The following is a 27,926-nucleotide window of genomic DNA, read 5'->3' as shown; positions in this document are numbered from 1 at the left end:
CCCTCCCCTCCCCTCCCCTCCTCCTTCTCTAGGGTGCTTTCACTGACGTAACCCAAAGGCCCACTAGACATAAAACCCATTAGATACTATACATACACACACACACTTTAATCATGGGTATTTGTAAGAATATCCTCCAAATCCTAGTATTTACATAATTACCCCTCAATCATTATTGTTTTAAAAATAACCCTCAAATCAATTAATCATCAAGTTTGATAAGCTAATTTGAAATAGCAATGTAAAATAGTCAACAAAATAGTAAAATTTTAGCACCAAGTTGATGATTTATTGATTTTAGAAGTATTTTTTCACATGGTTGATGATTTGAGGGGAGTTTTGCAAATACTAACATTCGGGGGGTATTTTTGCAAATACCCATGATTTAAAGTTTTATTTAAGCGATTAATCCTATATTATATTTAGTAACAAATTTTTTAACAATTAAGTCAATATTGGTGCTTTGAATAGTACTTCAAAGAGTAAAAAGTTACTCAATTTTTGTAAAGATTCTAACACCGCTTAAAGACGTTGAAATCATTGAAAATTTTGTTTCTGATAAATTGCTTGTGCATAGTAGATCATATCTAATGGTATGGATTTTTAATATATATGAGAATATTAAAAACTTGTACGGTTGACATTACTCATAAATTAACTTATGTCTATCTTGCAGTTATGCATCTCCTTCACCGTAAAAGCTAATTTTGAACCGTGATCATTGGGGAGAATTGCTGATGACTGACCATTAAAATCCAATCTTAGCATAGTCCTTTCATTTTTGCACTCTATTGATTTAAAAATAGCAAAGTTTGCAATAAATGAGTAATATCATGTATTTGATCTCAAATCACTTATTAGTGGATTTGGATAGTCTCTAGCTAAAAGGTAGGTAAATAGTGTACATTACGGAAAAAGATGATAGTTAAAATCCAAATTTTCAGCATAGTCCTTTCATTTTTGCACTATAATGCTTTACAAAATAGCAAAGTTTGCAATAATTATCATGTATTTGATCTCAATATCACTTATTAGTGGATTTGGATAGACTCTACAGCTAAAAGGTATGTAGTTGAGAGACTATTGCTTTTTATTACCACTATTAATTATTCAATAAAAACTAATAATCTGTCCACTAACTAGTTGAGAGACTAAAAGGTATGTAGTTGAGACTAATAAAAAAAACTTATGTCAACTTAAGTGGATCATCCACCAAAGTTTCTATCCATTAATGATACCTAGAGATCCGTACATCATATGAAAAAACTTTTCATCAATGGATAGAAACTTTGATGGATGGTCTACTTAAGTTGACATAAATATATATATATATATATTATTTTATTATAATATAGTATTTTAAAAAACATTATATTGAATAAAGTAAAATATTATAATATTTTATACAATAATTATAGTACAACATATTATATTTTAATATAAAATAAAATAATATTTATATTATAATAATATACTAAATCAATTGGATAAGTTAATTTAGAAGTAATTAATAGATAAAATTATATTTTAATAAAATATCACATCATCAATTATCCCACATAAATTATTAAATCAAAGGCTCAAATGTCCCATTACCTGACATTATCCCACTTTAAGTCTTTACCCCACTCAAAATATCCCAAAGGAATAAAATTATTCCATTTGAACTATTTTCCCACTTGCTCCAATTTGACCCAATCAATACCCCCAACCCTAATGTCATAACTCTCGATGAACTTAATACTTTTTCCAAAGGCAGCAATAGACGCAACCAACTTGTAAGGATTGTTGATATAGATAGTCAAGTACATATTCCAAAAATTACATGAACCAATATTACTGTTACGTGATGGCACGCTCGGTTCGAAGCTTGAGATGTTATCCCAGTGACGGGATTTTCCCTAAGGCTGCGTTTGGGAATGTTGATTTGAGCTTGGATTTGAAATTCTAGGTATTTCAAATCCAAATTTTATGTTTGGGCTCAATTTTGGACCATGATTTTAAATCAAGTCATTTTATACAATGGATTTGAAAAGCCTAAAAAGATGGATTTCAAATTTGAGCACAATACTTGGTATTTGACAAATCCTCACCCACAAAATCCAACCCCTCAAAACCCCGACTCCTCTTTTTCTCCTCTCTCACGCCGCTCCATCTCAAAGTCCCGACTGGAACTTGATCTCCATCTCCATCTCAAAGCTCCCGACTGGAACTCGATTTGTCAAAGTCCCGACTGGAACTCGATCTCCATCTCCATCTCCATCTCAAAGCTCGATCTTAATCTCGATCTCGATCTCGATCCATCGCAGGTACCTCTCCTCTCTCCCCTTCTCCTCTCTCGGTTTCGATCTCCCCCTTTACTCCTCTCTCTCCCCCTTCCATCGAAACCCTAGATCTGATCTGACTTGGATTTTCTCTTTTGTAGCTTGTTTTCTCATCTCTTTCGGTTGCTCTCCTCAAACTTCTGCAGTTTCTGATTGGGATTCAAGGTATGACTTCAATTTTTGCTGTTTTTTAATTTTTAAATTTTTTTTGGTTGGTTTTTGGGGATCTGAGGATGTGAGATTCCTTTGTTTGGGGTATCTGAGTGTGTTATCATACTGTTTGTAGAGTTCTGTTGGTAGATTGTGTGCAACAGTTTATGGATTGTTGAGAAAATCAGTACTCAAATGACAAAATAATATCCATAGCTCTATTTTCTTGATGCGGGTGATTCTAGTCATAGGTGAGTGATGCTTGTGGAATAAGAACTTGATGGTATGGTGGATGCCACGACTGTTTGAGTTGGCAACAACTCACTTCTCACTGATTCTTTAGTTTAATTCAGGTTGCATTTATGCTGGTCTTGTACTCTCTCTTATTCCAGTTGAAGCAACAAATTGGAGAGTATCCATGTTTTCCTGATTTTTTTTTCTTTTCTTCATTTGTAACTGTATTTCTTTGTCCTGATTTGATGAATCCGTACCTGAAAAATTTCAAGACACTCACTAGATTTTATGAATGTTACTTTTATTTAGTGTTCTCAATAGCATTCCATCTTCTCATAAACAATACAGTTACACAAACAAAATAGCATACCAAACATTCTTCATAATTCACTGCACACACTGGTAGATTATGGCTCATACATACTCATAGAAGCATCAAAACCTCAGATAACCGATAACCTCTCTCCCAACATTGAACTATGGACATTTGGACCTCTTTCTCTTGCCAGTGCCGGTAGTCTTATCCCTGTAGCACGGGCATTTGTCCTTGTTTCCATATGTTCCGGGGGGGGACACAGTGGCATTCCTCACAACAAAGCCCGCAGTACTGGAGGCACTTGTCTTGAACGCTTGCCTTTGAGCACCTCACCTTGCACTTGCCATCACAGAAAGCTGTACGCATGACAACATAATTGTTAGGAGTGTATTTGATCTATTCAGTTGATGTGTGGGTTATGAGACAGATATATGACTAAATATGCTTGAACTCATGACTCAAGTATGTTTGAGTCAATCTGGATTCAAGTAGATTAGCCATGGGCACTAAACACGGAAAACGTAAGGGAGTAGCTGTTTTTAGTTTAGTTACCTGAGCCAGCCATGGCAGCTTGGAGGCAGGAACATGTCAGGAGGAGGAAGAGGAGTGGCAGTGCAGGAGAGAGCTTCTTCATCTTTGATCAGCTGTTGTGTAATGAAGTTCTGGTTTGTTTAGTTACCTGAGCCAGCCATGACAACATAATTTGCAGAGTTGATGCTTTTGGGTTTCATATTCCATGCAAGCATGTGCTCTGCCACAGTTTGCACGTTTTATTCACTCAAACAATAAAACCTGTAACTCAATTTAATTAATTACCTGTCGACCATCTAGTTAATATATACTAGCTAGTGCTACATTCCATTCACTTGCCAGTCTGGCAGCAGCACGAACACGCAGGTCTCGGTTTGAATCTAAATCTCTGATAATAACAAAAGGGTGCATATGACTTTTTCTGATGCTGTTTCCCACATGCATGCCCATGACATCATTTCTCCATCTAATGATTAAATCCCCCTCTCTTCACACAGACACGTTACAAGATCAAATTAAGAAACTAAGTTAATGTACTATTTTCTTTATGCATACACATGTTCAAATAAAAAAAGTTGTTGTGACGTTGTCATGTTTCAGCGTCTTACTTGGGGGAATAGTCATGTCCTCATATTTGCATCATGTTATGTTCTCAACTTTGTATCCTTGGTTCTCAGTAGGAGTTTAGGTGTGGTGTCAATTAGTTTCAGAAGGTAAATTGAATTTTAAGTTAGTCTTGTTCATTATTTATTAAGTTATCTGTTGTTGTTAAGATTTCTATGTCTTGAGTTGTTTTTTCTTAGGACTTCATTAAATTTGCATCCTGCTAAATATATATTCATGATATATGTGTAATCTGCTTGCATGTTCAACTTTTAATGTGATAGGTTAAAAATGATAAATGATGGAAGGACTTTTAATGTGATAGGTTAAAAATGATAAATGATGGAAGGGATTCAATGATCCAACATAAACGTACAAGGGAAGAATTTGAGAGGAGAGAGGATGAGGATATTGTTATGGTAACGGTCAGTTTTATAGTTGCTACCATTGGTGTTTGGTACTATACAAAGCACATGTTGAAGGGGAGTTCAAGAACAAACGAAGAAGAGGATGAAAGGACATATCTTAGAAAGTCTTGGATTCGAACTCTTATTTGCAATGCAAATAATTGTGTTGAACAACTAAGGATGAATCCTCAAGTGTTTAAGAGGTTATGTGATGTTCTATGTACTAGAGACAAGAGTTTATAAAAATGTATGAAAATAAATGACGTTACCCACAAATCATCAAGAGTTGAAGCATAATACATAGCAAGATAAGGAGGAGGGAAAAAAAGGCTAAAATAATAGCTGGACAAAAACTAGCTCGAAGCTTAATTAAACTTCTGCTTCCTCTTTGAGCTGTGGCTTGATTATGAGCTCGATGGAATGTTAAGACCACTCTTTGGATGAATCTCGTAAGCCTATAATCTATATTTGGTAGGTATGATCTTTCTAAAAATGTTTAGTTTGGCTTCATATGTACTCTTCAAGTTCGGTTAGTTAACTTCAATATATACAATCAACTTTTTACATGCATGCAATGCAAATAATTGTGTTGAACAACTAAGGATGAAAGGACTAATTTCGTGCTTCTTGCTGCTGATTTAATTGCATAAAAAGGCATAGCTGGTGGATTTGCATCCCAAGACAATCTATTGCCACCTGCTACCATTGGTCTTCTTGGATTGCTTCTACTATTTAAGGTAAAATACAAAGTTTGAGATGAACTTTCTTTTCCTCAGTTTGAGTGATAGCAGCAGTGGCATCTAAGATATGTTAACAAAATATACATGATTAGCAAATTTCTCACAACTTGATTAGCAAATTAAGATAAGTTTAGAGAGTTTTCCTCAGTTTTGTACTTCTCACAACTTGATTAGCAAATTTCTACACCTTGTCAACTCATATATACATGCAGGTCATTCAATTGAACTGCATTAATTGTGAATGCCACCTTTACCTTCTCAATATTATTTGTTTTTCTACTTAGTTGGTCTGTGTGTTATGGTGATCTATTGCAACAGAATGTGTCATATATGTTCTGAGATCATTTTATATCCAGTATGCTTTTCTCATAAGCAGTCTCAGGCTTTTCTAATATCAACGTTATGGGTTTTTTTTCGCAGGTCAAACGTGATATTATGCTGAGTGCTTGTGCTTTGGTCTCACCTTTTTTGTTTCTCATTGTCACTTGTTGTGGTGTTTGCTTCTATGGTGAATGATTGTGGCTTATAGTGTAATCCAATATATTGGCATCTGATGTTTTGTGGTTTGGTACATTTGCTCTTTTATTGGATGTCTTTGTAAAGATACTAGTGGAGAGTATATCAAAGTGATGTCCAAGTACGTTAACGAAAAAATTGAAAGATACTTATTATATGAAGTGTTTTATCTGTTTGCTGGGGCCTAGCAAAGTATCAGAGATCAGTTTAGCTATCAACTTATCTAAATTTGTGTTTTTTGGTTACTATATTACACATCTCCATTGCATTTGATGTAAACAAGATGGGTTAAGAGAATAAATTTTTATCAATTTTAAATTCAAATTCATGTATAATAAAGTACCCAAACACTAGATTTTGAAATCAAAGATTTCAAATCCTTTCATTTAATAAAGATATCCAAACAAAAGATTTCTTAAATCATGAATTTCAAATTCTAAATTTAAAATCCCTTGATTTTAAATCAAAGTTTTCAAATCCAAATCAAAGTTCCCAAACGCAGCCTTAAATTCTTTCACCAAAATTAATTTGTTAACACACCGGATAAATTTGAAGATGAATGAGAACGCAAGCTAAATGGAAAAGTAAGATCCAAAGTAGCCTTATATTTTGTAGACAGGTTTGATCCCAAGAAGGTGAAAGCATTTCCTCATGACAACAGCCGTCGCCTCGCATAACAGCAATCTACTCTTGATCCCAAGAAGGTGAAAGCATTTCCTCATGACAACAGCCGTCGCCTCGCATAACAGCAATCTACTCGTCTCTTCTGCTGATCCAACAACCTGCACGATTCCACAAAGATTCGAAACCGCAGGATATTGATATGTTCAAAAGCACGGTTACATAAAAACGTAAGTAATGTCCCCCTGACAACCCTAACCCCACCCCCCACCCCACCAAAAAAAAAAAAACCCCCACCCCCCACCAAAAAAAAAAAAACAAAACAAACACAAAAAAAAAGATGTGCATTTATACTGAAATGTGCAACCTTCAGGGGATAATATTAGACTATTAGTATGTATACCCAGGAATACATAGACCTTACCAGTTAAAAAGGTTCTTTCATATTGAACTGGCTTACCGTCGCTTCATGCAGAAACAATTATCAGAAAAACTATAGCCACAAAGCAATTCCTTCATATGATGTTTTTACTTTAAACTCAGGGAGGGTAGACACTATGAACAGCAATTACAATGTATATTATGGCTATAGAATCTCACGAGACAACGAAAATCTTGTGCATTTACTGGCCTCCATTATACATAGTCAAACCATCTCAATCGATTCTCTCTCATTTTATCCTTGATAAGAGCAACCTCGAATCTACAAGGAATGCTCATCCTATCTTTTAACATTCTTATTTCTGTTATGCTCATTTTTTCCTCCATAATGTTTTTTAACTTTTCACCAGTCAACATCCAGATCTAGAAAGCACTGTTGGTCTTAGAACTATCATATAAAAGTTCTTCGTCTCTCATAGGTATTCCATGGTCACATCAGACTTCTAAAAGCACTCCTCCATTTTAAGCATCCTGCTTTTCTTCAATATAGCACAGTATCCTCAATCTCACCATCTTGACAAATAATTGATCCTAAATAATAAAAGTGATAACTCTTAGGCATTTCTTCACCATCAATATCACCATTCAAAAATTCTTTTTACACAACAACGGATTTCGATTTTAAGTTGAAAACGGGTTTGGATTTTAAGTTGGAAAATTTTAACTTAAAAATCAGATCTGCAATTTAACATGAAAACATTAAAACAGAGATTAGGTTGGGTTTTCAAAGCAGATCTTAAAAAAAAAATGGGGTTCTTGGACTGTTTCCTTCTCGGAAGCGCTTAATCACTCTTTCGAGAAGAAAGTAGTCCATCGCTTTCATTGACCACTTATGGCCTTAGCAAAGCACCGCTTTCGCATCAAGGAGTGCCTAAGGTGTGCTTTTTGCCGCTTTCCATAACGTTGCCCCCTTATTTAACCATTTTGTACCAATATCCACTCGTCTCATGCAGCAACTTAAACGCAGTTTGGACAAAAGGCTGGTGCAACAGAATATTAATAAGAACCTGGAAAATACTTACTGCATCAAAGGGCATGATCAATATGACATATACACCAAAAAACCATAAATCCATAAAAATATGGGGGGTTCCCGCTGGTCTGGAGATTGATATATGAAACAAGTCCACTTAAGCACAACCTTTCCATTTGCAGTTCTCCAAATACAACACTATCAAACTAACTTTTGGCATTTCAAACCTCCTCATATTTATCATATTCTATTGTATTAGTCATTATTTAGCCCATATCAATTTGTATCACACATAATTAGCCAATATTATTGGTTCATCAGCTTTGACTGGATTGGATCTGCATACTTTAAAATATGATACCATATGCATCAAATATCAGCCTCCCGCTACTTTGAACCTTGCCTAAAACCCTGCTTTTAGAAAGCCCATATGGCTTTGTCATGCAACTTTCCAGTTCTTATTTTAACTACTGACCGCAGATACTGAAAAGTCCAACATCTTTTGTCTCGCTAATCTACAATTTCATGTCACAAGATACCAAAAGTTAAGTGTTCATTTTCAGTGGATGTGAACTTTCTATTATTATAATCTCTCAGTCACTATTTCTGACAAATAAGAAACAAAACGATGGTGAAAGACGCATGGGCTGAAAATGAGGCTTCAAATCACAGTACATGGAAGCTAACAAAATAACATACCTTGCAATTAGTATAAAATCTTGTGAATATTTCAGATAAGTTGTACAGGTACTCGCATATGACATTTGGCAAGAGATTGATGCAGGCCTCCTCAACCATCTGGATGAAGTTAAACAGAAACAAGCTCATAAATCTTATAACATGAACTATGATATGCAAACCATTGAATGCATATAGCTGGAATACATCTCAACTTTATCATCTAAAAAGGTAACAAAAAGGAGGAAAACAAGCACATAGGCATGGTATCAAATTAATATAGTTATATCAAGAGCCATCTGACCTAAGAGAATAAATCCATTTATGAACATAAAAGGCAATAAAAGCAGCAGTAGATGTCTTTTATAAAGAATACACACCAAGCTACAAAAAGCACCTGCTTGAGCACAAGAGCAAACATAGACAGTTGAAGCATATATATTATTTACTCGCGGAAGATCAGTCGTTGTTACATAAAGGAAGCCCAAACTTCTGTGAAATAAGATTTGCAAACTGTATGATATACATCAAACTACACTGTTTGAGCACAAAGGCAACAACAACAGATATTTGATCCATAGAAATCTTTACTTGCTTGAGAACAGCTATTTCACAAAGGAAATCCAAATTGCTGGTTACTAAGGAGTGGTAGGTGCAAATATATTTTAATTTGTACGTTCGTTTGTAGAGGAAAGGTGAGCACTTCTTTTTCTCAATCCAGATGAAACCAGAGTTTTGCTCAAGAAGGCATAAATTGTACTACTCATAGTTCATTGTAAGGAGGATGAAATGTATACAAGTGCATTGGAGCTAACACAAAATGAAGCTTGTTGGCCAACTAGTAATCAATGAGTCAGTGACTGCTGGGGAATGAACTGGAAGATGGTTCTCCATACGTTAAGAGGCAGTAGGTAATAAATTGTATAACAGGAAATATTAAAGATTGGAGTTCAAGATTGTTAGCAGATTATGAAAGCTCTCACAATGTTTATAATCATAAAAATAGACATGCTACTAAAAACAAAACGTTGCGTTTTATTTTATTTTATTTTATTGGTCAGCTGACAGAACTTCTTTTTCCTAGCAGACGAACTCAATAAAAAATTCAAACATTTTTAATTTCTAATTGATTCGTAATGCAAACATTCTGAGTAAATTGGACAGAAACTAGTTGAACATAAATGTGTAATAGGACTGTTTCGTGAATCCATAATGCTTAATAAACACCACTGCGATGCATAAGGTGTTTAATCGGGAAAATAAATTAATCATATAGTCAACAACGTTGAAGAATTAAACCACGAAAATGAAACGTCTGCTCAAGCCAAACACCATATTTTCAGCATTGCTATTTATACCTCTGCAAAGTGGATCAGATGAAGCCCCAAGATGCGTTCATCTGGATGAGCCAACACAACAGTACCATTCTGGAAAACAAAAAAAAAGAAATACGATAACATCAAAAGAAGTGCAGATAAAAAAATATCACAAAACTTAGAAGCATCTAAAACAGAAGCTTACATATAGAAATTCATAAACAAAACCCTACCTTCATCAGTTCTTTAATATCTTTACCAGACTTCCTGATGATGGAACATATACGAGCGTGAGCATATAACAGATATACAGCAGTATTTCCCTGTCACATGGATGAAACAATGAAAATGGAAAATAAGAGATAAGGTAGAACTGTATAAAAAGTACATAGTAGACCATCAGACAGCAATACATTTTATATTCAGTAATTATCTGACAGATGGCTTGGTTCATGACTTTTTAAAAAGGAAACACTGCCCTCTGCTGTCCGTACAAGGAGCAGAAGAGATACACTCAAGCCTGAGTAAGGTATAAAGACACAGCTAACCTTGTCATTTAGCATTTGCTCAAAACTGAATGTGTAGTTAGTTGATCGGTTGTTCTTCAGATCTGCATACCTGTTTTCAAGGAAAATTACAAAAAAATTAAAAAGACTAAGATATATCCACATTTTCACAAGAAACAACAAAGACAAAGATGCATTCACATTTTTGTAAGAAGCAACAAACTGACTTGACGCATTCAAATTAAGCAGATATCAATATTCAAGTCTAAAGTTTTTAGGCCAATTAACAAAAACCTTTATTTATACTGAAAAACAAAGTGGAAAACATCTGCTTTCACATCTCCATTTTCAAATTTTTGTAAGAAAATCAACAAGGGTATTAGATGTATGAAAATAGTATACGTATGGACATATAATAATTATTCATTGATAATCTTAACGTAGCTGTTATTTAATTATTCACAACCATGTGCAGTTCTCTATGATGATCATATATAATAAGTAACTGAAGAGTTATCCCAACTTCAGAAAAATGAAGCATAGTAATTTCGCAGAATGAACAACAGATAACAAAAGCAATGCACATAGAATTTCTTATCAAATGATTAGCAATAGATATAAATTTGAGAATCAAAGATGAATAACATTTCAAAAGAGCTTACTTAACAGCGCCATAGCCAACTGCCTCTGCAGTTTCTTCAAGCTCTTCGTCTGTCCATTCTGCAACTTTCCCTGTTTAATATAAACCATAAAGAAAATAGACATGATTAATGATATTGAACATCAATGTGATAGGCTTCCTTAATTCTGAAAATCAAATATAATGGACAAACTCATCAAAGATGACGATAAAATATCAAATTCAAACATGACAAAGTGAAGAAAGCAAATTAATTACCACTATCCTCAAGACGTGTCCTGAGTTCGGCTTTACTGCGATCTTTAGCTTCATCAAGCAATTCTGCTAATCGAACAACTTCTGAGCTACGAGTTCGAAAGCGCTTTCCATCTGATCCAAGAACAAGTCCAAAACCAACATGGTTTGCTTTCGGATATAAATTGCTGTTTTCTGGAAGCCAGCCAGCTTTTCTAGCAGCCTGAGATACGTGCAGTCAAAAATAGCATAGCCCGTAAAAGTATGTTCTATGGAAATATCCCATGTGCCTATATCACTGGAGCAATAGCTATCAAACAGTTGATTGCAGCTACAGGATTGTAGGCGCTAAGCTGATAAAAAATTCATTAGACATGATGTACCTACACTGAATAACATGCTAAAATGTAACTGCTGACCAGCGTCTGTTACATATATGATCCACTCAGCTTTCTCTTCATTAAGACGATACCTAAAATGGATTAAATAGCATCAAAGACAATTAGTATACACAAAATTAGGTTTCTCATGGAACAACAAAACAGTGAATAAGGAGAACAAAATAGTAAAAAAAATGGCCTCTTTTAGAAGCCAGTAATACATTTTGCATCAACTAATAAATCATTTCACCAAAAAGATCAACTGCTTTTCAGCTGCCCAACCGTTATAAAATGGACATGCTAGCACAGGATTTCAGCTAACATCCCTTGCATGAGAGCAGAGAACTTTAAACGACCAAGTAATAGACTGTAGAAGAACTAAAAAGTACAGTAGCTGTAAACTTAGTTCAAGGTATACTTGATAAAATAAAAGTTAGACCCAAGAACTAAGTTCTGCATTCCCAAGCGTACTTCTAAATTGTGTTACTTAAATATGCCAAGTTGCATTAAGTTTTTACTAAGCAGTAATTATGAATTTCTGCAAAGGATTTAGAAATAGTACAGAAAACTTGTAAGGGAAAAAATGCACCTGTAATCATTTATAATTTATATCAACAACAAAATTTCTCACTGCTTATACTAAAGAACATTCTAACAGACAAATACACCATCACATTCATCAACAAACCAAACATAGCTTTACTAGAATTCTGGCACATGTTCTGCATGTGGCACCATCTAAGAGAGGTTACAAATCTTTCTTTCCAAAATCAAAACCCCAAACATGAGGTAGGTCTAAAGGTTTCTTTTGAAAACTGAAACAAATCTTTCTTTCCAAAATCAAAACCCCAAACATGAGGTAGGTCTAAAGGTTTCTTTTGAAAACTGAAACCAAATTATTACTTTAATTCATTAGCAACAAACATGAGGTAGGTCTAAAGGTTTCTTTTGAAAACTGAAACCAAATTATTACTTTAATTCATTAGCAATCTATGACCGCCTATGTTGCACGGTTACGGGTACGGGTACGAGTGCCAATATGGGTACGGGTACCGGTACGGGACACAACAAATTTGTAAAAGGTAGGGTACGAGGACACGGCTATATAAATATTCACATCACATATATTATATATTGGAATTAATAATTTATAAGAGAACAAGGATGAGAATTAAATGTCCTATAACATTTTTATGTTTCTTTTATTAGGTGGATTAAAAATTGGAAAATCACTAGTTTTTGAACTAGACATCGAAATGACCCTTCAAAATCATTATTCAGAACCTGACCTATGTCCAACAAATTTCAAGAAGTGGGTTTGAAGTGTAGGAGATGTGTCCACAAATGTATGACAAGTGTTTTAAATTAAAACATGTATTGTATAATTGAGAACATGCATGAATAAATGTTTGCATTTATGCAAGGAGTGTCCAAGGAGTTTGCGTACGGGTACGTGTTGGGTATGGTGTACAGCTTCAGTACCCAGGTAACAGGTGACCACTGAGTGTAGAATTTTTAGTACTATAGCATATTTGAATGAAACCCCTGTTCACTTTTGGTAATATCTAGTGGTTGAAACTTGTAAACAACAGCCAGCACAACACTTGTTGCATCATATGAACTATTATACATGATGTTTTAATTCTTTCCCTCCCTTTCTGATGACCCGCGATTTCATTTCATATAGGTCCAACAAGGAGAAGGAGCCAATAGCATTGTTCAATAAAATTCCTTCCCCACCCCAACAAAAATGAGGATCAAAGAAAACAGCACCAATGCGCATACAGAAGGTTAATGGTTGTAGCCCCTCAATCAATGACTTAGAATTCTAATGCCAGCCAGTACTTGTGTATGGCCTAAAGACCACTGCATTTTCTAGTATGATATTTTTCCAGAAAGAAAATTGGGTACTTAGTGGGAACATATACTAACCAAAGAGCTGCTAGATCAGTTGATGCATAGTTAAATCCACCATCCTTCTTTACAACAATTAAAGGGATAGATTGACCTTCAATAAATATCACACGGGCACCTTCACTTTCTTCAACCAACCCCTTCTGAGTTAATTCCTCCAAAACTCCTGGAATATAAGGATTGTAGAAGCTTTCACCCTGGCAAAAAGGAATAAAACATTAAATGCTACCTAACTTGAAAATAGAAACTTGTATAAACTATACACAGTAACAAAGTGAAAACAAATATAATAATGTATATTTGATCCAAATCTTTATGCAAAAAAAGAGCAGTATAAGTGGCAGAACACGAGTTGTTGCTTTTCTTTTATCTTTCTTCTTCTGTTTATGCACAATGATTATTTTCTGTAGAATTGTGATGTGAGTATATGTGAGAAGGTGTTTGATAGGCTATGGTCGTGCAGTAAGGGGCTCCCATCAACATGTCCTCTCTACCCCTCTGGTGTATATGGGATAATCAGTGTGTTGTTTTTGATAAGCATAAATATGAGTAATAAGTGTGCTGTTTGTGACTGGTAAACATGAACATGAATGAACACCAAGTTTGGTAATATTTTGGAGCTGTTGGTTGGTTTTTAACACAACCAATAGGACTATTGGCTCACATCATAAATGTTTTTGGAGTTGCAACTAAAACAGCTACAAGAAGCAATGAAGCACGGATACGGATACGGGATACGGATACGACACGGACACGGATACGGGATACGGCAAAATCCAAAAAAATAGGATACGGGGATACGGCGAGGAATTTTTTTTCAAATTATTATATATATAACAAATTTATAAAATTCAACTAACAATCTAAATTATGAATCTATGACAAAATAACAAATTTGTAAACAAAAAGGAATTAGAGTACATACTCATTCTATCACAAAATAACGAGTTTCAAGTTTGTAAACAAAAAGGAATTGGAGTACATACTCTACTCATTCTATCACAAAATAACAAGTTTGTAAATAAAAAATACATCAAGATAAAGTGGAAGCTAGTTCGATGACTTCTTCATTGCCTGGCCCTTCATCATCAGCAAACAACATAGCCTCCATGGTGGGTTCATCAAGAGACAAGGTGGCGACATCAAGAATACCGGCACCCTGAAATGAGTCGAATGCATCTCCACCAATATCCCACAGCTTCGATTCTCCTTCTTTATATTCTTGGGATGACCGAGAAAGCAAACGAAGATTGCTATGCACATACACAAGATCTTCTGCCCTTTCCGGTGTCATCTTGTTCCTCTTCAAAGAGTGAATGAATGAGTATGTACTCCAATTCCTTTCGCAGCAAGAGGATGAGCAGGGTTGGCCTAGAAGCTTGAAGGCCAATGCTTGAATATTTGGAGTTGAGGATCCATAGAGCGCCCACCATGCTGCTGGATCCATAAATCCTCTATCAGCAAGAGAATCTGGATCCCTAAAAATGTCAAGAGCAGCCGAGAATTTAGCAAATTCTAAGTTAACCATCCTCCGTTCATCGGTATTAGGATAATATCTCCTCAAACACTTGGTCCTTTCCGAAGAGATCTCCTCATCCTGATGGGGTGCTTGCCGATGGATATTCTCATTGAGCCATGTCTCGTGATAATATCTATTAAAGTTTAACATTGAATTAGACATTATTAATAAAAATAATCACATCAAAAATAATGAATTGATAACATAATCTAAATTATTACCTTGGATTCAAAGAGTGCGCCAAGCACTCAAGTGGCGTGTTGCTCTTATTCCATCTATCCTCCAAGATCTTGTGTACGACATCATAAAATGAGGAGGGATCATTTTCTCTTTTGCTCTCATGTCTGTAAATAACAACCTTCACCTTCTCAATCATTGTATCCCACATATCATATACCAAATGAAGGCTGGGCTTGTCGGTATCGGTGAGCCGAATCATATCATATATAGGAGCAGTGAAAGCAATAATATAATCCACCCTATCCCACCACAAATCATCAAGCACTTTCTCCTTAACAAACTGTGCTTTTCCCACATCATCATCTCTGTACGAGCTCCAACGGTCGCTAAGAACCATATCTTGGAGGCTTCTCTTGATCACAGTGAACCTCTTTAGCATGATGATCCATGAAGCAAATCGAGTATCAGCAATTGAAAGAAGCTTCATCTTCGAATGCTCATTGAACATAGCCAGCCTCATTGAGTGATTCATGATGAAGTTCTTAATCATCAAAGCATCATCATATACCTCTGTAATCCAGCTGCACTCTGCATAAGCAATTGCATTAGCCTCTGTATTCTTCGCAGCACAAATATTCTTAAGGGCAAGATTGAGGGTGTGAACAACACATGGAGTCCAGAAAATATGTGGAAATTTTCCCTCCACAACTGCCCCTGCTGCCTTACATGCCGAAGCATTATCAGTAATGATTTGGATCACATTTTGAGGCCCCACCTCTCTAATGCAAGCTTCAAGCTTCTCTGCAATGAAATATTTATTCTTCTGCTCTCCCTCAGCATTCACACAGTGCAAGAACATTGGCCCGTTGTCTGAGACCGCAATAAAATTTATCAGTGGTCTTCTCTGTGCATCTGCCCAGCCATTACTACAAATAGAAACCCCATTCTGCTTCCATGTGCCCCTGATGGGCTCCAACAACCTCTCTACGTGAGCCTTCTCACGTTGCAAAAGAGTGGTTCTCAAAGAATTATAACCCGGAGGCTTGTAACCGGTAATTGAATTACTTGCGGCATATGTGATCATCTTGGAGAAATAAGGATTTCTTGCCAAATTAAATGACAACCCACCAGTATAGAACATCCTTGCAATCATTGAATCCAATTCATCTCTTGCCCCTGTATTGAAGGCTTGTTCAACAGTGGTGACTCCCCTCCTCCTCTTTGGCTCACTTAGACGAGAAGGCATGCGTTGACTTCCTGCTGCTGCACTTGATGCTGAAGAACCTGGCAGCGTCACTGTCCTAGGCATAGAAGCCATCACCCTTGCTTCTGCTTGATCCATATCAGCTTGCATGTCTCTCATATTGTGCGGCTTAACACCTTTGCACACTTTAATTCCTTGCCCACTAGTCCGCATTAGATGAGCTTTGACCCTTGAGTAAGAGGATGTAAATACTTCATGACAGTAACTACACATCCACTGCCAATTCCCCCCTCCTTTACCCATCTTCTCCAACTTTGTGACATACTTCCACAAAGGAGTGTGATCATCTTGAACAGACTGTGCATCAGAACTACCTTCTGCTTCCATTGCTATAAACAACAACAAGTACTAATTAAATATTAAACCATAACATATATGGAACATAATATGAATTACATTGCAAGAAATATGTATTAAATATTTACATGTTCATAATTTATTAGTTAGCATGCTAATTACTATTTTAAGCTCTTTTCTAATTATACTAATTAATAAGTTGTTGCTCACTGACTTTGTTTTTCTTTTTACAGATTATACTTGAGAGTAAAGTAGCAACAAGCAAGGATGAAGGATCAATCAAATTTTCCAACACAGCTGCCAAAATAAATGTCCATAATATATTCATTAAATATGTATATTCATATTGTAATAATAGTTGAGTGATAATGATCTCAGATTCTCAATGACCATGTTCATGCATATAAGATATAAATTCAAATTTTGCATCACAATTCTCAATGACCATGTTCATGCATATAAGTTTATCTATTTAAAAAGACACATGTATAGTTAACAGCTACTTACCTTCAAGAAAGACAATATTTATCTTCATAATTATGCACAAAAAGAATTATGTCGTGCCCTTTTAACTAATGCTATTTATCTAACAGACCAATTTAATCATATGTGAATATCAACAACACATTTATATAAGTTCAGGCTGTTCAGCAATCAAACACACAAATGCAGTCAATCAAAGTTTAAATTCAGTTAATAATTCATTTGTGTTAAAAACTGAAATTGAAATTGAAAAAATATTCATATGGTAAGAAATTAAAACTGAAATTGAAACTAAAATTGAAAAAAAAACAAAATCTTGAGAGAACCAGAGACGGACCAACCCATTAACCCATTAACCCTAAACCAACCCATTAACCCTAAATAAATTACCAACGAAATCTTGAGAGAACCAGAGACGGAGAGAGAACCAGAGAGACGAGGAGATAAAGAGAAAAAGAGAGAGACAGAGGATGAGATCTGAGAGAGAGAGAGAGAGACGAAGAGAGAGAGAGAGAGAGAGAGAGAGAGAAGAGAACGAGCGGCGTCACTGTCCGCTGCCGAATCGACCAGATCGAGAGAGAGAGAGATCGAAGATAGAGATCTTACCTAGTGAGAGAGACGTCGGAGATCTGAGGATGAGTTCTGAGGACGAGATATGTGGACGAGCTCTGAGGACGTCGGCGTCGGAGATCGAGGACGAGCGGCGTCGGAGATCGAGGACGAGATCTAGAGGCGCAGAGAGAAGATGAGGAGCAGCGGCGGTAAAAAGAGAACAGCGGAGAGAAGAGGTGATTTTAGGGTTTCGATATGGGTTTTTGGGTTTCGGTTACGGGTTTTGTTAACTCATCCGAATCACAGTTTTTTTGATTTCACGAATCTCACCCGTATCCGCCCTCAATTTGACCGTATCCGCCCAAGTTGACTGTTGACCCGTGTCGGACACGGCTTTGACCGTGTCCGACACGTGTCGTGCACGTATCGGGGCGAATCAGTGTCCGATTCGAGTCAGACACCGATTCGTGGCCTCCGGGGGTGAATCCGTGCTTCATAGACAAGAAGAAAACTTTTAATCTCAACCTTCTGGGTTGGCTGTGCGGATCCTTTTCCTCTATTCAACTTCATATGAAGGAAATCTTCAGTGTAAATTAACAATTACAAAATCAGGTTCGATAAGTTTATACCTAGTTCTAGAAGCTCCATCAACCATGATCTTATCATTTCTATAACCACACCCAACCATCTCAGGCAACTCTCTATCATCATATAATTGAAGCTACCAGTGAACTTTTCAACAAATAGACTCAATTTTTATCTATTACTTTACTGCTAGTCTGCTACATGCCCATCTAAGCCAAGGCAGACCCAAAAAAATAAACTTTATATAATAAAATTTTATATACAATTATACATAAAATTACACATATACAATTATACATACAACTTAAAATTTTATATAAATAAAAATTGTACCTAGAAAAGAACTCGTTTATATAATAAATACAAAGATCTCAACACATAATATTTTTTAATTGTCATTTTCATATCAATACATGATCATTTTCATCTTCCCTCACAAAAGCTAGCAAAATACTATTAGATTCCAAAAATAGTCCATCTCAATTGTCCTCTACATGGTCTACTCCTCTGTAATGGGGACACCAATACAGATTGTATGAGGACACCTACACAAATTTATACATCTCTTAATGAAAAATTAAAATTTTCATTGAGGCATGTGCCTCTACGAGGATCTATATAGATCCATCCCTGATCTTGCTTTTAGCATATCAACTCTGATTTCGTAGAATAACTCCAACATTATTGCAAGATCGATAAGATAGATTACCGTACCCAACTTGCCAAGTGTTATCCAGCACCCATGGAAACCTGTCTCTACTCCACTATCCCTTCAGAAAATGTGTAATCAACTCAAAGGGATAATGTCAGGTTGGCAGTGAATGTTTCATGTGTCCAATTGTTATATAATGGACACAATTTTAGTAGAGAAAACATCACATAGAAACTCTCCTTGCTATCTTTATGTTGACAAATACAAGACTTAGTTTAAAGGCAAAGTCATTTTAATGGTTGGCCAACAACATAAGTTTTCAACTAAAACTATTTATCTAAGCAACCATTATTAAATATTTTGCTTGAAAATTAACTTATGGTAGCCAGAATAAATTAAAAACAGTATTGAGTTCCTAGGCTTCAACTAAAGCATAGTAAGGAGAAGGTAGCTTATTTAAACTCATTCTAATCAAGCTACAAATAGTGTAATACCAAAACAGTGCAGTACCTTCTCTTCCAAGTAAACTCCAAGACGCTTATACACTAAGTCAAATTCCTTACGGCTAATTTCACATATCTTTTTCCATGCGTTACGATACTTCATATCTCCACCCTGTAAAGAAAAGGAAATGGAATTCAACAAAAGTGTTTTCAAAGAACCAATCAGAATAAAAGGAAGATAAAAGATATGAAAGCTATCCTTTTCACTCATTTCAGATAGTTTATACATCCAACTACAAATGATCTAGCAAGTCCAAAGGATTGCTCCCTTATCTGAAACCTACAAAGCATAATATGGTTATTCACCTGCAATTGAACAACTGCTAGTTGTGCCCTCTCCTTGAAAGAAGGGTCATCATCAAACCTCTTTTTTGATGCCTTGTAGAATTCCTGAAATCAAATAAATCAACAGAAGATGAATTATCGCTCATCTAAGATGGAACTGTTGAGTTAGATGAATAACATTCTTTTACAATATGTTGAGTATATTTACAGCAGGCACATATAAATTAAGAATGCTAAAGTTCTTTTTAAATGTCAGCATGCAAAGTGCAAAGAATCAGCAAAACCTGCATGTTGCTCTACTTCATAGATGTCTGTGTCATAAGGTCAATACCAAAACTATCCCTAGTTAAATTAGTACAAGGTATCAGGAGTCTTTAGTAAAGCTACCTTTTTGACATACAAGAATCTCCTAACTCATAGGAAAGATCACAGTTCCCTCCACTAAATACAACTTTTTATCATCTATAGAGTAAATAAATGCCATCATATACAATAAACAGCATAACTTGAGCATAGGATTTTCCGCACCTGGAGATCTCCAATGGCTTGCTCCCCAACATCTTCCCAATTAGGAAACATTTCAAATAGATATTCAATCAACATTCCAAACTGTAGAATACAGGCAAATGTTATTGTTCATGAATAAAAGGAATGACAAGTAAACTCAAAAACAAGCTGAAAAACAGTGAAATATATTAGGTATAGCAAAATTGAAGTCCATATTTATTTTACAAATTAAGATAATCTAGCCGAAACAAAACAAGATTCGCACACAAACACAGCAGAATATCTAGAACAACTGAATATTAAAAAATTAACAAAAAGTTAAAAACTTATATCTTGAACAAGGTTATTCACATTATTAAAGACAATCCACAGTCAAAAGACTCAAACCTATATAGCTAAGTCTCTTATAGAGCATTTTGACTCAAATATCAGTGCAGTTATATCATTATCCTCAAAATTCTCTACCCATGAACTCTAGACACAGGTATGATAATCTGAGAACCGCGAAGTATCCTAAATCATCAGAAGGATGACAAACTATTCCATATTTTTTAGGAAGAGTTTAATGCGATCTTTTTTATTTACGACATATTTTTGGTAGAAATTGTACTATTTGTAAGCTCTAGTAATGTAATGCATCGAATCACATAATTGCATTTAAGATCAGGTTGAATTCCAAGACGCTTTGATTTGATAATCAATTTCTGAGTCATTGTTTTAATAGAAGCAAAAGTAGTCCTCAACTCTTGCTATTTGAGACTTTTATTTCCGAAACTCTAGATTATGTAGGATTTGTTCCAATGAGAGTTGGTATAATATGTAACTTTTATCAGAACAAATCCAACCCAAACTAATCTGTATTTTGCAAGGAAATAAGTCATATGATATCTGATTAGAAGAGGAAAAAACAATATGGTTATACACATCTCAAAACTTCTTATGAGAATTGCACTATCATTTTATTTTGCTTGTCAAACACCAACTAGACCCAAAAATTACTTACCGCGTAAACAGAAGAGTCAAAATGAATTGCTAATTAAGGATCATATTTGGAGTTATTCTTCTAACATATTCTATCGATGTAACATTTGTACTGTTGAGAGCAACTAATACCCCCCAACTCCCTGACAACCCTAACCCCAACCATCAAACTCCCAAATTCCCTTCTTGTGATACCATAATCTCACGGGTATGCAAAAGTGACTCGCAAGTTTATCAATAAGTTTATTAAAGTCTAAAATTGTGTATAATGCGACAGCTACATAATATTCATATGGATCATTCAGTAGCAGCAAGAAAAAGAGACGAGTCTGAGATATCCAAAAATGATCATAATGTCCAAATTGCCAAAAAAGCCCAGAGAATGTGTCAAAAATCCTTCTAGAAAAGAAGATGACAACCTTCTGCTACAGGACAACTTATGTACTGTGATCCTAGGAATGCTGGAATAGAAATCAACTAAAGCCAAAGGCATCATACAGATTTTGCAGATCAAAAAGAAGCATACAGAGGTATTATTCGTCATTGTGAGATATGGTCTATTAGTTACATTCCAAACTCATATCAGAAAAGAAACATACCCAAAAACTTATCAAACGTTTAATAATCCTTTTCACTTTATTGTTTGATCAGTGAGGAAGACTATACCTACCAGATTAGATTAATGCTTCACAAAGAAGTCCTAAAATCTCTAAAAATCACTTCATTAAGAAATTGTAAGTTGCAGGAAACAGTAACAAACATAAGCTGCGGCACGCAGGTAAGTCTAACAAAACTACCAAAAGTATTAATCCTAAAACAACAGGCAATTAAAATCACAAATTTCATACTTCGAAGTAAGAGGGATTTTCATGTTTGTTAAGAGCATGTTTAAGAGAATAAGCACTAATACTCAAATTATAGTCACTAAAATCTAGCTATTGCTCAAATACAAGTTAAGAGTAAGAAACAGGCACCAAAGAGTATGCACCTGTGTACCCCAATCACCAACGTGGTTCCGTCGTAGAACATCAACTTTAGAGAATTCCAGCATTCGAGCTAAAGTGTCTCCAATTATAGTTGACCTTAAATGGCCAACATGCATTTCTTTTGCAATATTAGGTGAAGAAAAGTCAACCACAGCCCTTTTAACTGATAAAAGTGGTGCCCATGTCTCAATACCATTCAATAGCATACTTTGTATATACTGCACAATAAACCATAGTGAAATTAGAGTAGAATTAGAAAAAGAATGTGCATGTTCCAGTTTATATATAATAAAAAATAAAGTGCTTGTAATCCTCATAAAACTCAACCTGAGCCACCCATGTGCTTGACAGAACTACATTCACAAAACCTGGTCCTGCAACAGATGTAGACTCAATGATATCTGATGGAGGGAGATTTCTTGCAATAGCCTGCAAAATATATACATCTTATATAAATAATAATATATATAATTACAAGAGTAAACATCTGATTAATGGCTGAGCAAATGAGACCATAATATATCCCAAATATTTATGCACAAACTATGTTTTACAGTAACCAAACCTGACCAACAGAATTTGGGTTTCTATAGTCTGTGGACTTTCCTTTGATCTTGGAAAACAAGCTCATTGCATTATTGCTGCATAACACATAATGATACATCTTTTAGCGCGAGAAAGTAAATCAATTAAATCAAATCACACCAAACGTTTTATAGAAAGTCTAGTCAAGAATTTAGTGTTAACTGTTAACCCAGCTTCTAAAAACTAGTACTACTGAAATGGGATAAAATTAGTTTCAACAATGTTGAAGCAGGAACCAGAGAAAAAAAAACTTGTTCTCTTTCTTGATCGAAATTAGTTTTAAAGCAGTGATATAAGGATAAAGGCCATACCACTGGTAGTCAGCAAATTTTTGGGTAGAAATAGCTACCATTGGCTCTGTGTTTGCCTCATCAGGGAATGTGGTTTTAAGAGACGTTTCAAATAACCTTGAAATTTGTTGCTTCACACTTCCAATTCCATCACCCATCTGTGAATATAGTAAACCATTTATTTAGAAGCAATTTTAAGTTGCTCCCAAAGTTATATAGTAAACCATTTATTTAGTAAACCATTTGTTGCTTCACACTTCAAATAAGCAATATTATAGCAATCTAATAAGAGAGAAACTTAATGAGAGTCATGTAAGAGAAAAGCATAACTTTTACTCACTTTATCTGCTGGTTTCGCTTCCGGAGGAGCCGAAATAGAGGCTTTGCTGCTTGTTGCTGATGACCTCACTGATTTTCTTATCAAGACTGATCTTCTAAAAGCTACTCTATAGCAACCTGTCTAGTCCCACAAGATAAACACCAAATTATCCCAGTTCCGATAATGTAGTAATGCATCAACACCGAGGCCAATGTATTTGAAATTAATTTGAGCGTAAAAGCTATAGTAATAGAACATAGCAACTACATCTACACCTCTATAAACATGTATATGATTATTACGTAGAAAAATTGACAATTACATCAAAAAATTGATGATTATTCGACTAAAAAGCTGAAGGTTGAAGAATAAACTGTAAAATGATAATAAAAGATTTGATCAATAATAAATTTTTGGAGAGAAAAGAAACAATTTTGATACTGTTCAAGAGCAAAATAAGATAAAATTGACTTGAGCTCCAAAAAAAAGTCACGAGATTACCAGCAGAGCTGGTGCGCTGATGGAAGGAGAGTAAGGAACAAGAAGCCGAGGATGAAGCAACTTTCATAATGGGATTATGTAACGCACAAAACAAAAGCTCGTGTTTTTTATTCCAATTTTTCTAGGGTTTATCTAAAATCAAGTCATGGTGAGGGTTAATGGGTAGTGAACTTGGGGTCTCATGATGAAACCGACCCGATAACGATTTGACCCCACCCGTTCAAATTTTGCCCTAATTTACGGAAAGAGAAGAGAAAGAGAGGGATCTACCAGTGAACCGCTGGCGATGGAGCACGCAATTGTCGATTGTTCGGTCGCCGGCGGCGGATTGACGAAAGGAGAGATCTTTGGCCAGCGGGGCAGCGGAGTTATTTGGCCGACGCAGTTCTTTGGTCAGCGGGGCTGATTCATTTTTTTTAAGCTAGAGAATAAACCTTAAAGAGATTTCCTATTTTGTGTGGATTTTGTTTTTCCGAAAACACCCCTCTAGTAATTAATTCATGCAACGTCATCTAAAAAAATTTTAATCTAAAAACTTAATCTAATGGTTAGAAACTTTGATGGACAATGGCTTTTATCAACTTAAGTTGACTAGAGTTTTCCTCATCATTATATATACTAGTTGGATTGCACGTGCAATGCACATGGTAAATTTTTTAATTTATTAATTTAGTATTTATTCATTTCATTAACATTTATTTAATTTAAACCATGTATCAAACATATGGATAGAATTTAAAAATTCAAATGGATTGAATAATAAAATTACATTTATGTATCAATTGTTTGATAAATAGATTGTTTGCATCCTTAACAATAGAAAATAATGAATTATTTTATAAATTTTTTTATTAGGTATACAATTGAGTTTTAATCAACCAATGCTAACTATATACAGATGACATTAGATGACCTATTTAATCATAATCATCCAATATAAAGGTTACTAAAATAGTAGAATCAATTTTTTTCTTTTAGTCCTACTTATTTCTATCTCCTCAAAACAATTAATAGTTATACAACAAACAGTAGACATAATAAATATTTCTATCTCCTCAAAACAATTAATAGTTATACAACAAACAGTAGACATAATAAATATTTCTCTTTATTATTTGATATTTTGAGCTTTAATGGTTCCAAATTTCTTTTTAGTGGTAACCTACTTATACCTATTAGGAGCGAGAGATTTTTTGATTACATGTTTATGAAATTCATTGAATCAAAGTACATTGCAAGATTCTAAAATTTTTTGAAGATAGTATAGAGCAACTATTTTTGAGAAGGCTAAGAACCAAAAAATCATACTCTTAAAACAACAGTTCTATCATTGATAAATCAATTGCAGATAAAAGTACTGCTTTAATTGATATTTCCTGTAGATTTCTCTCAGATTGCGCTCCAAAAAGTTTCTTATTATAATCTTATCACAGGTTAAAAGCAATGATACTATAACTGTAAGCAAAGAGGAGGTATTGCTCAGATCCAGGTAACAACTATTTCTCCATGCCTTTTCAATTTCCTTTATTTTGAATCAGGGTGCATTATAAAAGTCTGTATAACTACTTGTTATACCATAGGATGCTATAGCAACTGCCAGAAGTAATAAACTGCAAAAGCAATCTCAAAGAATCGACTGGAGCATCAATAGGGTACAGAAAGCATCAGTATATGCCTCAAATAAAGTAGGGAGTCATGTCGAAGATTTATCTCCCTCAGAGTCCTTATTAGAAAAGGCTATTCCGTCAATTGCTCTTGTTACAGTGGGTGAGGGTGCTTGGGCTACTGGTGTAGTTCTCAGCAGCCATGGGCTTATACTCACAAATGCTCATATTTTGGAACCATGGAGATTTGGAAAAACATCTTTGCTAGGTTCGATGGAAGAATATGCACCAGCATCTTCTCATGAAAATTCTTTATATTATGTGACAAATGAGCATGAAGCATCGTTCTTGAATTCAAATTACAGAAGCTATGGAAAATATCAGTTTGCTTGTGTTTGCATTGTAATTATAAATACCCATGAGACTAATTTTTGCAATCTGATTTCACTTAGATCATGGAACATAATGATTTATCTAATAGCAACGAATTAACCATAAGCATGTCTCAACTGCAACTTAACATGCTAGCTCTCATGGTTTTCAAACTCTACTCTGTTTCATCTCTTATATCATAATACAAAATCTAGCATGTCAGTGATAGTGCAGACATTTTGCTCCAATTGCATGATGTATTGATTGTTAAAGTTGTTCGAACCCATTAATATTAATTTTCGATGAGTTGATTGCAAAGATAATTGGTCCTCTTGTCCTGCCAGGAACTCCTCTTTTAATTGAAGATACATTGAGGAAAAACCTACAAGAGAAGCAGCAGCTTGAATTAACTAAAATGAATGGTTCAAGTATTGATCTCCATAGCTTAGTGAAATCAACATACATGCTAGGTGTGGAAGATTCAAATTGGCCACTGACACAGTTTATCAGATGATTATGATCCTTTTTAGACACAGAATGAATGAGAAATTTTGTCCAATGCTGCAAGATACAAGAGAATTCAGCATTAATGATATTATTAAAAATTAATAAATTTAAACAAACTGGAACAAAAAAATAAAAAGAAAAATAAATGAACCATTAGTAATATAATTCTTCCCCCTCTTCTCTTTCTGTGACTTGTTATGCTAGAAGAAGTATATGACAACATAAGTTTCCTGAGTCATAAGCGACATCAAGGGTTTCATCTAGGGCAAGTCATTTCTGCATAGAACAGAAATTTTATTACAGAATTGTCTTGCAAAACATAAGACTTTATAATATTGAAATGTACGGTTTTATGTAAAGAGAGAAGGGGAAAAAGAATCTTCAGATTCTAATAGCAAGTTTCAAGGTCATCATTAACCAAAACATGGTCAAAAATACCTGGGGATCTTCCTTGCTCGAGCTCATTTTTCGCATTTCTTAGCCTCTTTTGAACTTGTTACTCGGTTTCTGTTCCCCTACATAAAGCACAATAAGACACAAATACACTACATAAGATTTACAATATAAGGGAATGTATGTCTGCATAGTGAGTTACGTTTTTGAAAATACTCCAAAATGTCTTATATACCGAGAGCGAAGGCGCTTCTCAACCTCATCAAATGATGGGTGGCAGATAAATACCAAAATCACTTCAAGAGAGCTTGCCCTCATTGATGTAGCACTCTGAACATCTATGTCGAGAATACATCTCTACAATAAAGAAATTGAAGAAAATATCGTCAAATTTACCAATTGCACAAACACAATAGTGATTAGCTGCCAATGATTTCACATAAATTACACAGTTATTTGTTGAATTCATGTATTTGGCCATTCCAATTGATCTGTCTTTGCCATATTGAACAGTAACCTCTAAGGATGTTCAAAGATACTACAAACTCCATCATCCTCTATGTAAATCTGTTTAGATTCTTATGTTGTTTTCTAATGATATGTTATTATCCAAATGATATCAAGCAATTAACTATATATTGTCAATTTCATAAAGTCTGAAATACAAGATGAAAACAATATGAAGATTACAAATCTAAAAGAAAATCTTCAACTGTTAAAATTCTAGATTTATTCAACCGCTTGTGGAATGAACCATCCTTTCTGATTTTTACCAATCGCCAGACCTCATCCTTTAGAGCAGGTTGTAGTGTTTCTAGTATACTGTAAAAAGTTAAAAGGAAAGAAGTTTTTAAAAGACAATTTTTGAGGGGACTATAATGGAGAACTGCAAATAAACATGTAGCAAACACACATTCCCCTCTGTTATCTTTGACGTTAAAAGCTTCCTTTTTGCCTCTTGAACGCGAATTCCCTCACAGAAGCCTGAAGCAACCTTCAGAACAAGCCTAAATTTTCTACTACGTATTCAGCTAGAT

At 34.9% G+C, this 27,926-nt stretch overlaps 2 protein-coding genes and 1 long non-coding RNA gene across 7 annotated transcripts; 1 reads left to right on the top strand and 2 right to left on the bottom strand.

The window, feature by feature from the left end:
* LOC109843553 (arginine--tRNA ligase, chloroplastic/mitochondrial-like) lies at positions 1,733 to 24,432 on the bottom strand. 4 transcript variants are annotated; one of them, XM_020412493.1, is made up of 20 exons: positions 24,284 to 24,432; positions 23,534 to 23,649; positions 23,215 to 23,351; positions 22,884 to 22,959; positions 22,646 to 22,747; positions 22,321 to 22,536; positions 20,373 to 20,453; positions 19,866 to 19,949; positions 19,567 to 19,671; positions 13,543 to 13,721; positions 11,618 to 11,702; positions 11,255 to 11,453; positions 11,019 to 11,088; positions 10,399 to 10,468; positions 10,084 to 10,173; positions 9,893 to 9,961; positions 8,556 to 8,654; positions 6,575 to 6,603; positions 6,325 to 6,505; positions 1,733 to 1,901 (listed from the first exon to the last, which is right to left on the bottom strand). In XM_020412493.1, the coding sequence occupies exons 3-19, from the start codon at positions 23,349 to 23,351 to the stop codon at positions 6,424 to 6,426; spliced, it is 1,773 nt and encodes a 590-aa protein (XP_020268082.1). In that variant the 5' UTR covers positions 23,534 to 23,649; positions 24,284 to 24,432; the 3' UTR covers positions 1,733 to 1,901; positions 6,325 to 6,423. The 4 variants fall into 4 exon arrangements, with proteins under 4 accessions (XP_020268082.1, XP_020268080.1, XP_020268077.1 ...); XM_020412491.1 differs by having other exon boundaries at positions 23,534 to 23,653; positions 24,284 to 24,408; XM_020412488.1 differs by lacking the exon at positions 24,284 to 24,432 and adding an exon at positions 24,014 to 24,118.
* On the top strand, positions 3,577 to 5,978 carry LOC109843554. 2 transcript variants are annotated; one of them, XR_002247719.1, is made up of 3 exons: positions 3,577 to 4,442; positions 4,484 to 5,302; positions 5,726 to 5,978. It is a non-coding gene; the product is annotated as an uncharacterized LOC109843554 (long non-coding RNA). The 2 variants fall into 2 exon arrangements; XR_002247718.1 differs by having other exon boundaries at positions 4,484 to 5,978.
* LOC109843552 lies at positions 14,394 to 18,305 on the bottom strand. The gene is made up of 2 exons (XM_020412487.1): positions 15,265 to 18,305; positions 14,394 to 15,176 (listed from the first exon to the last, which is right to left on the bottom strand). Exons 1-2 carry the CDS (start codon positions 16,812 to 16,814, stop codon positions 14,558 to 14,560), a joined length of 2,169 nt encoding a protein of 722 aa, XP_020268076.1. The 5' UTR covers positions 16,815 to 18,305; the 3' UTR covers positions 14,394 to 14,557.

Source organism: Asparagus officinalis, chromosome 5, assembly GCF_001876935.1.
Source record: "Asparagus officinalis chromosome 5, Aspof.V1, whole genome shotgun sequence".
Taxonomy (NCBI): Eukaryota; Viridiplantae; Streptophyta; class Magnoliopsida; order Asparagales; family Asparagaceae; genus Asparagus; species Asparagus officinalis.
The sequence above is the reverse complement of the archived record's forward strand: the minus strand, read 5'-3'. Positions and strand labels throughout refer to the sequence as shown.